We start from the raw sequence: 9,822 nt of genomic DNA, 5'->3' as shown, positions 1-9,822 counted from the left end.
TTTTTGAGACGGAGTCTTGCTCTGTCATAAAGCCTGGAGTGCAGTGATGTGATCTTGGCTCACTGCAACCTCCACCTCCCAGGTTCAAGCAATTCTCCTCCCTCACCCTCCCAAGTAGCTGGGTTTATAGGTGCCTGCCAACACGCCCAGCTAAGTTTTTTGTTTTAATTTGTTTTGTTTTTGTTGTTTTGGGGTTTTTTTTTGAGACCGAGTCTCAGTTTGTTGCCCAGGCTCCAGTTCAGTGATGCGATCTCGGCTCACTGCAACCTTGCCTCCTGGCTTCAAGTGACTCCCGTGCCTCAGCCTTCTGAGTAGCTGGGACTACCAGTGCACACCACCACGCCTGGCTAATTTTTGTATTCTTAATAGAGACAGGGTTTCACCACGTCGGCCAGGCTGGTCTCAAACTCCTGACCTCAAGTGATCCACCCACCTTGGCCTCCCAAAGTGCTGGGATTACAGGCGTGAGCCACTGTGCCGGCCTCTCCTAGCTAATTTACATTTTAAATTTAAATTGTCACACGTGGCTGTGGCCACCATATGGACAGTGTGGGTCTGGCTGCATGTGTCAGGCTGTGTCACATGTTAGGCTGTTGGCTGTGGCTGTCCCCACTGTGCACCTTTGCTTCTGCGGTCTCGTTTCGCGAACTTCTCTGCCTGTCAGAGCCCCATGACACATCCCCATTGTAAAGCCTTCTCTGGCTTTCCTGCATCCGTTAGGAAGGTATATGGATGTCTCCTCGGCCAGCCCTCTGCAGTGTGTGCGTGGTGTCCCTCAGACTTTGTGCCTGTAGCTGCCCTTGGCCTTTGCGTGGCTCCGCCAGCATCCCAGCCATACTGTGGCCAAGCTTGGGGCTTCCCTTGACTCCATGTCCGCACCAGGTGTCCCTTTGCTGGCTCTGCCACAGAAACTCTCCAAAGGGCTCTTTCTACCCACTCCCGTGAGCTTTTTCTCCACCGGAAACTGTGTTAAGGTCACCTTTGACCTCATCATTGTTCTGCAGGTTACCATTCCGCCTTTTTAAAAGATTGTGGTGAAATAATACATGACCTAAAATGCGCCATTTGAACCACCGTTGGGTGTGCAGTGCGGTGGCATGAAGTATGTTCACAGTGCTGTGCAGCCATCGCCACCTTCCATCTCTAGAACTGTGCCCTGCTCTTCCCTCTCCACCCCTGGCAGCCGCCATTCCGCTCTCTGTCTCTGTGGCTTTGAGGACTCTAGGTACCTCATATTTAAGTGGAATCCTACAGTGTTTATCTGTTTGTGACCAGCGTAGATCACTTGGCGTAATGTCCTCCAGGTTCAGCGGTGCCATAGCTGTGGCAGGGTTTCCTTCCTTTTTAAGGTCATGTGACATTCCAGTCCCACCTTGCTAAAGTAGTTTGTTCACCTGGTCACTGGGGTGACCCTGGAGCTCCCTTCTGGCCTCACTGCCTGAGCTTGGTCACCTTGGCTAGCTGTCCTCCCTTCTCCACCTCTGAGCCTGCAAGGGCTGCACTCCACAGAGGTCCCACGTGCCATCCCTGACCGCAGCGCTTGGCTCTGCTGCAGTGGCCCGTCCCCGTGAAGGCTTGGCAGGCACTCACTGAGCCTCCTCCCCTGCTCACTCCTCCTCTGCACTCTGCACCCCCACCCGCACTGTGCCGCTTCACCATCTGCCACCCTGTCCCGGGCCACTGTCCCTTCCTGTTCAGATCAGTCAGCAGGGTGCCTCAGCTTGTTCCCCACCTCCACCCTGGCCCCCGCCATCTTTTCTGCACATGGGCATGACTGAACCTTTTCAAGTGAAATTCACATTCTCTCATGTCTCATCAGAACCCCCAAAGCCTCCCCAGTCTCTGATAACATATCCAGGGTCTTTTTGTGGCCTGGAGGAGCTGTAAGATCTGCTTCCTAAAGCCTCCACCCTGTCTGCTGCTCCTCTCCAAACACCGGACCCTACATGCCCCTCCGGCAGTACAGCACCCACCCTGCCCTTCATCTCTTGCTTGGCCCGTAAGCCAGTCCTTCCAGGCTCCTGCCTCCTCTGGTCATTCCCCACGCGGGCCTCTCGCAGGAAGCAGTTTTCCTGTGTCCGCCCCCCACCCCCTGCAGGAGGTAAGCTGCCGAGGGAAGCATTGTGTCACCTAGCGCCTCGCCTCTCATGGAGCAGGTGCCCAGCAGATACGTATTGGGTGGAGGACCCTCTCCCTGTGGCCTTTTATCTGTTTGTTCCCACGGGGTTTGCCATGTTTGGCTGCAGTTCATGTCACTCGAGGACATTCCTTCCCTGTGCCGTTGGCTTTGCGACTCTGGCTCTGTCACAACTCCAGCTGTGCTATCACTGGTCCACATCGTCCCCTCCCCTGTTTCCTGTGACTCCGGTGGGAAGATCCTGTCTCTGTTCCTCTCCTCTCTCCTGCATCCAGTGCAGCACTGGGGCAAAGCAAGGGGATGGGGAACTGGCGGGTGGCCTCTCCTGGGCAGGCAACCATGGCACCCAGGTGCTCCCTGTGCTCCAGAGGGGCTGGGGAGGTTTCATGGGGTGAATAGGCATTGGCGAGCTGACATGTCCCCTGTCCTCCACAGGCCTCTCGCAGTCTCCAAGGCACCATGAATGCCATCGTGGCTCTCTGCCACTTCTGTGAGCTCCACGGCCCCCGCACTCTCTTCTGCACGGAGGTCCTGCACGCCCCACTTCCCCAAGGGGCTGGGAATGAGGACAGTCCTGGCCAGGGCGAGCAGGCGGAGGAAGAGGAAGGCGGCATTCAGATGAGCAGTCGGATGCGTGCACACAGCCCCGCAGAGGGGGCCAGCGTTGAGTCCAGCAGCCCAGGGCCCAAAAAGTCGGACATGTGCGAGGCAAGTGTCTTTGGGGTCTTTGTTTTGCGATCCCTGCAGTAGGTGTGGGATGGACGGGAGGACCTGAGAGCAGTGGATGGAGCCTCCCAGGGTGACACAGACTGCTTCTCAGGGGCCCTTCAGTTCCTTCTGCTTGTCCTGACTGTAGCTTTTTTTTGTTTGTTTGTTTTTGAGACAGAGTTTTGCTCTTGTTGCCCACGCTGGAGTGCCATGGTATGATCATGGCTCACTGCAACCTCCGCCTCCCAGGTTCAAGCGATTCTCCTGCCTCAACCTCCTGAGTACTGGGATTACACGTGGCTGCCACCACGCCCGGCTAATTTTGTGTTTTTAGTAGAGATGGGGTTTCACCATATTGGGCAGGCTGGTCTTGAACTCCTGACCTCAGGTGATCCACTTGCCTTGGCCTCTCAAAGTGCTGGGATTACAGGCGTGAACCATCATGCCCCGCCTGTGTTAACTTCTTTAACCCCCTCTGCCTCCCTGCCATGGCCTTCATGTTTGTATTCACACACTCCAGCCTGTCCTGGGGGCAGGTCCCCAAAGACCCCTGTTCCCAGCGGAGTTTCCTGCTCCCAGCGGAGTTTCCTGCTCCCAGAACCCCCAGTGTTCTCGGCGGGTCACTCCATCAGCTCTCGAGCTCTTGGGAATGAGTGTGAGTTTTCCCCCGTGGGTCACTTGTTTGTGTGGAGGACCTGGGTCAGGGCCCGAAATCAGGGCTGAGTGTCGGCCCTGTCACTGCAGTGCAAACAGGAACCCAAGCTTGTTCTTTTGGTTCCACTGCAGAAGCAGAGGACATGTGAGAGCTGCGTCCATTGCTGGAAACGCCTGTGAGGAATGGGGGGTGGGGAGCACCTCAGACCGGGGAAGGAGGGCACTGCCAGGCCGCTAGGGCGTCCTTGAGCTGGTGTTGGGGTTGCCCTTGGAGGAATCCTGTGACATTGTGGGGAGGGGCTTGCCTGACGCACTGCCACGCAGTCTTGGGGTCGGGGCAGCTCCAGGGCGTGCAGCCTCAGCACCGGAGTGACGGTGGCTGCAGCGGGGCAGCGAGGCAGTGGGGCTGCCGGGGTGAGCTGCCACACCAACATCCTGGAGCTTGGTGCCTGGCCTGTTCTTTATTAGGCCTCTCGCCTGTGCTGAGGCCCCTTCCAGGTGTTATTTCAGAGCCAATGACATAGGCTGGGGGGCAGTGGGTAATGCTACCACCACAGAGCCCCTCACCCTCCGGCCAGCTGCTTCTCACCTCAGCCTCAGTTTTGTCTTCTGTAGAATGGGGCTTCTCACAGACGTTATCTCAGAGGGTGGCACTTGGGATTGAATGAGATGGAGCATGCAGGGCCCTTTTCATGTTGTCTGCTTCGTAAGCACTCAGCAAGTATCTGTTGGGAACAGCCTCTGGCAATCTCTGTGATCTCTGTGTTCTGTTTTCCTCTTTAGGAAACATTTAAATCTTCAGATAAGTATAAATCTGGAAGCCAATTATTTTTATACAAAGATAGCTTGAGTTTTCCAAGTTCAGATTTGCATAAACCTAAGAGTTTGTTGCCCTGCTTTCCAACTAACAGATTTACTTTTCCTTTTCATGGACAGGGCTGCCGGTCACTTGCTGCAGGGCACCCGGGGTATATCAGCCACGATAAAGAGACCTCCATTAAATACGTCAGCCACCAGCACCCCAGCCACCCCCAGCTCTTCAGCATCGTCCGCCAGGCCTGTGTCCGGAGCCTGAGCTGTGAGGTGAGCCTCGCGATCACAGAACCTGTCTCTGTGGGAGCCCACATGCTCCCAGGTGCTCTGGATGGGCTCGGAGTCAGCACTGCACAGGGAGGCAGGCACTGGTCCTCTCTAAGGGCAGACCCGCAGATCAGCACAGCACAGGGTACAGGATGCCTCCGTTGTCCAAAATTGCAGAAGAAGTCATGCTGGACTTGCCGAGCATTTTCTGAATGGGTGCTAGCTTTTGCACTTTAAGCACCAAACTTTTATTATTTGTCCTTTTATTATTATTGTTTTCTTTTTTTCTTCTTTTGTGGCAGGGTCTCGCCCTGTCGTCCAGGCTGGAGTGCAGTGGCGCCGTCATGGTTCACTGCAACCTCAAACTCCTGGGCTCAAGCGATCCTCCAGCCTCAGCCTCCCAGGTGGCTGGGACCACTGGTGTGTGCCACCATGCTCAGCTGGGGATTTTTTGTTGTTTCTGTTAAGACAGAGTCTCACTGTCGCCCAGGCTGGAGTGCAGTGGTGCAATCTCACTGCAACCTCCACTCCAGGTTCAAGCGCTTCTTCTGCCTCAGCCTCCTGAATAGCTGGGACCACAGGTGTGCGCCACCATGCCCGGCTAATTTTTTGTATTTTTAGTAGAGACGAGGTTTCACCGTATTGGCCAAGCTGGTCTCGAACTCCTGACCTTGTGATTTGCCTGCCTCGGCCTCCCAAAATGCTGGGATTACAGATGGGAGCCACTGTGCCCAGCCTTTTAAAAATTTTTTTGTAGAGATGAGGTCTCACTATGTTGCCCAGTTTGGTCTCAAACTCAAGCAATCCTCTGGCTCATCCTCCCAAAGCACTGGGATTACAGGTGTGAGCCGCCACGCCCAGCCCTGTGTGTCCATTCTTGATGGATGTATTCCTAAGATAGGAAGCATTTTTGGTTAGGTGGTTCATTGCATCAACATCACCTTTTTTTTATTATCTCAGTCCTCATTCCAAGTCTCGGTGATGGTCCCCTGCTGCTCTCAGCCTGCTGAGGTGTGGATGATTTGTTCCTAAATTACGTCGCTGCTGCTGTTGCTCTTGACCCTTAGCTCTTAGGTCTTTGTCTGTTACAAAGAATCCGTCGGCCGGGTGTGGTGGCTCACTCCTGTAACCTCAGCACTTTGGGAGGCCGAGGCGGGCGGATCACAAGGTCAGGAGATCAAGACCATCCTGGCTAACATGGTGAAACCCCGTCTCTACTAAAAATACAAAAAATCAGCTGGGCATGGTGGCAGGCACCTATAGTCCCAGCTACTCTGAAGACTGAGGCAGGAGAATGGTGTGAACCCAGGATGTGGAGCTTGCAGTGAGCCGAGATTGCGCCACTGCACTGCAGCCTGGGCAACAGAGCGAAATTCCATCTCAAAAAAAAAAAAAGAATTCGTCGTTCAGTTACTAAACTTCCTTGTTATCGGTTTCCACCCAGTCAGACACACCGAGCTCCCTTGCTGTTCTCATTCAGTGTGGCTGTGTGCCTGCCCTCAGCTGTCCTCTCCTTTTAATTTGCTACCTCTGGTCTGCTAGCAGGCAGCTCAGCATGTCTTAGAATTGTGTGTTAAGGAAGAGTAACTATGTTGTGAGGAGGGACCGAAGTCCTCTTAGAAGAAGAAAGTATGTGGGGCTGGGCGTGGTGGCCCACTCCTGTAATCCCAGTACTTTGGGAGGCTGAGGTGGGCAGATCACCTGAGGTCAGGAGTTCAAGACCAGCCTGGCCAACATGGTGAAACCCCCTGTCTCATAAAAATACAAAAAAATTAGCCAGGCGTGGTGGCAGACACTTGGAATCCCAGCTACTCTTGAAGCTGAGGCAGGAGAATTACTTGAACCCAGGAGACGGAGGTTGCAATGGGCCGAGATCACGCCACTGCACTCCAGCCTGGGCGACAAGCAAGACTCCATACTGCCTCCCTCCCCCCAAAAAAAAAGAATAAAATGTGCAGATTTCAGTGCAGGGAGAGTGCAGTGGCTGCTTTGGCCTGCTGGTTCTTCTGCATGCTCGGGGTGAGTAAGCTGGTACATTTGAGTCTGGGAGAGGTGTGACATATGCATGGGAGTTATTTATGGCTCAAGGTGGGGAAAAAAGCAGTGAACCTTGTTGCTGGCCCTTGCAGTCCACGATGACAAGTGGTGTTGGCAGCCTGACCACAGGAGCAGAAGAGGACAGTCTTTAGCTCTCATGGTCCCCACCGTGCCACTCTCCCCTGTTATTAACGCTGGCTGATTTGTGCCAGCTGACTGAAAAGTCTGAAGAAGAGGCTTTGATTTGGTACAACTAAGTGAGGAAAGGGCTATCTGAGTCGCTGGTGTCCCTCCAGGTCTGCCCTGGCCGCGAAGGCCCCATCTTCTTCGGAGATGAGCAGCACGGCTTTGTGTTCAGCCACACCTTCTTCATCAAGGACAGCCTGGCCAGGGGCTTCCAGCGCTGGTACAGCATCATCACCATCATGATGGATCGGATCTACCTCATCAACTCCTGGCCCTTCCTGCTGGGGAAGGTCCGGGGAATCATCGATGAGCTCCAGGGCAAGGCGCTCAAGGTGAATGCAGAGGCGAGATGCCAGGGTGGCAGGGGCCCCTGCACTGCAGGAGTCGCTCTGTGCTGAGGTTAAAGCCTGGAGCCCGGGTGGCGTCTTCCTCTCTGCTTGCAGCCGCTGCACTGTGTGAATTGTAGTCTCTCGGCTTCAGGGCTGGAGGTCGTGGTGGGGAGCCTCCCAGGCCATCCTGCCTGCTTTACTGGTCTCTCCTGCCCCCGCTGTCCTAGTTCTAGCTGAGCTCTGGTTTCTTTGCTGCAGTCAGACCTCTGGTATCTTTGTTTCCTCTGGCCTTTGTCTCAGGGATGTCTATTAATCCCATTGAGTTGCACCACCGAACGTAGGCCTCCAGCTGTGGAGCTGCGGCTCAGGCCAGGCCAGGTCATACTCTGGTAACAAACAGCCTCCGGATCTCAGCACCTTCAAGCCACAGGGCCCGTTTCTTGCTCATGCTGTGTGCTTTCCAGGAGAGCGGGGCTCTGCTTCCTGTGATTGTCCTGGCAGGCAGAGTGGTAGCTGTATGAAAATGTCGCCCCTAGGCTGGGCGCGGTGGCTTACGCCTGTAATCCCAGCACTTTGGGAGGCTGAGGTGGGCAGATCACCTGAGGTCAGGAGTTTGAGACCAGCTTGACCAACATGGAGAAACCCCTCTCTTCTAAAAATACAAAATTAGTCGGGCATGGTGGCACATGCCTGTAATCCCAGCTACTTGGGAGGCTGAGGCAGGAGAAACGCTTGAACCCGAGAGGCGGAGGTTGCAGTGAGCTGAGATCGCACCACTGCACTCCAGCCTGGGTGACAGAGTGAGACTCCATCTCAAAAAGAAAAAAAAAGAAAAAGAAAAAATGTTGCTCCTTCTGCCCTCCAGAAGCATGGACAGTGCTAGGAGCCTTGTTTCTCTCAGCTTGTTGGCCAGAGCCAGTCACGTGTGCGTTAGCCAAGTAGTGTACCCAGAAGGGGAGGCGGAGACAGGTGGGGAGCAGCGCAGATGGCCACTCACGAGAATCCCCCCGGGTGCCTTGGGTCGCTCATTAGGAAGGGGACAGGAGAAGCTCAACCGATTCCTGTGCTCAGGTGGCTCCTGATCTAGCCGGGGGTGGAGCTATGCTGTTGGGAACGATTGGACTGGTGGCACCGTGTGTGCTCTGCACGGAGAGAGTGCAGTGGGACTGAGCCTCCAGGAGTCAGGTCCTGGAGGTGGCTGTGAATGAGTGGGGGTCCGGGCTGCCGGCAGCTTTGGCTGAAAGAGGCCGTCCCTTCCCTTTGCATTTCAGGTGTTTGAGGCAGAGCAGTTTGGATGCCCACAGCGTGCTCAGAGGATGAACACAGCCTTCACGCCATTCCTACACCAGAGGAACGGCAATGCCGCCCGCTCGCTGACATCGCTGACAAGTGATGACAACTTGTGGGCGTGCCTGCACACCTCCTTTGCCTGGTAACGGGCGCCTCCGCTTTTGGCATATCCGTTAGTGTAGAGCAGTCACGATACATTGGTTGGCTTGTATCTGTTCTGCCACAGATTTGGGAGAACAGTGCTTAGCCGAGTTTTCTTGCTGCCTCTGCGAGGAGCGCTGGCCTGTGGGCACTTGTCAGTGAGCACAGATCTGGGCCGAGAGTCCTTGTTCTCTGGGCCTCTTCCCCTGAGTGTGCAGAAAACTTATTGAGGTGGAACTTGCTTCTTCTTGGGTTCAAGTTATTCTCCTGCCTCAGCCTCCCAAGTAGGTGGGACTACAGGCGACTGCCACCACATCCAGCCAATTTTTCTATTTTTGGTAGAGTCGGGGTTTCACCATGTTGGCCAGGCTGGTTGCAAACTCCTGATCTCATGTGATCCACCCGCCTCAGCCTTCCAGAGTGCTGGGATTACAGGCGTGAGCCACTGCGCCCGGCCCATTTTTTTTTTTTTAAAGCAAATCTGAGTTGTATCGTTCCAACCATAAATATGATCATAATACCGTGATCATGTCCAACAAAATGGACAGACTCCTGAGTGTTCTCCAGGCTGCAGGCCCTTGTGCAGTTTCCCTTTTGTCTCACAAGTGACTGCGCTGGCATCGGAGCAGCACCCCAAGTCTCTCTGGTTTAGAACAGCTCCCCCTTGCATCCCCTCCTGTCCAGGTTCCTCCCATCCGTCTTTTGAAGGACCTTGGTCATTGGCTTATGGAACTGCCTGCATGCGGGATCTGGCTGCTTGTGCCCTGGTGGTGGTCTTTTATACCCATGTTTTCCTTAAACTGGTAGGATCGGGGCTGGGTGAGCGTCAGGTTTGCTTTGTCCTTTGGCGAGAAGGCTCATAGCTGGCGCTGTGTTCTCCAGGCTCCTGAAGGCGTGTGGCAGCCGGCTGACTGAGAAGCTCCTGGAAGGTGCTCCGACCGAGGACACCTTGGTCCAGATGGAGAAGCTCGCTGGTGAGGCGGGGTGCTGTTGCCGGGGCCTTGGCCCAGATGGCCGTGGGGCGGTACCAGCTCTCTGCTCTCCTGGCAGGAAGAGCTGAGGGAGGGAAATGCGGCTCTGAATCAGCCCAGGAGGAGCCTTCGGGAAGCTCACCCTCTGATCTCGGTGTGATGGTTGTGATTTCCTGTCTCATTTGCCTTGACCGCTGTGTGAAAGAATCTGTTCCCCAGCTAGGTGGGGAAAATTCACAGGTGGGCTGTCCCTTGAGAGAACTGGCTGATTGAAGGCTTCTCGTCCCGA

The 9,822-nt window shown here is 54.9% G+C and overlaps 1 protein-coding gene across 1 annotated transcript; it reads left to right on the top strand.

Moving 5' to 3' along the window:
* The first annotated feature begins 2,002 nt into the window (after nucleotides 1-2,002).
* Nucleotides 2,003-9,822, top strand: FLCN (folliculin). The gene is given in 7 exon segments (XM_011975251.1): nucleotides 2,003-2,101; nucleotides 2,573-2,845; nucleotides 4,436-4,582; nucleotides 6,913-7,134; nucleotides 8,403-8,563; nucleotides 9,445-9,539; nucleotides 9,542-9,822. Coding segments are annotated over 6 exon segments (1,026 nt in total). The 5' UTR covers nucleotides 2,003-2,101; nucleotides 2,573-2,596; the 3' UTR covers nucleotides 9,694-9,822.

The sequence above is a fragment of the Mandrillus leucophaeus genome, unplaced genomic scaffold (assembly GCF_000951045.1).
Source record: "Mandrillus leucophaeus isolate KB7577 unplaced genomic scaffold, Mleu.le_1.0 Scaffold153, whole genome shotgun sequence".
Classification (NCBI taxonomy): domain Eukaryota; kingdom Metazoa; phylum Chordata; class Mammalia; order Primates; family Cercopithecidae; genus Mandrillus; species Mandrillus leucophaeus.
This window is presented reverse-complemented; position numbering and strand designations above follow the sequence as displayed.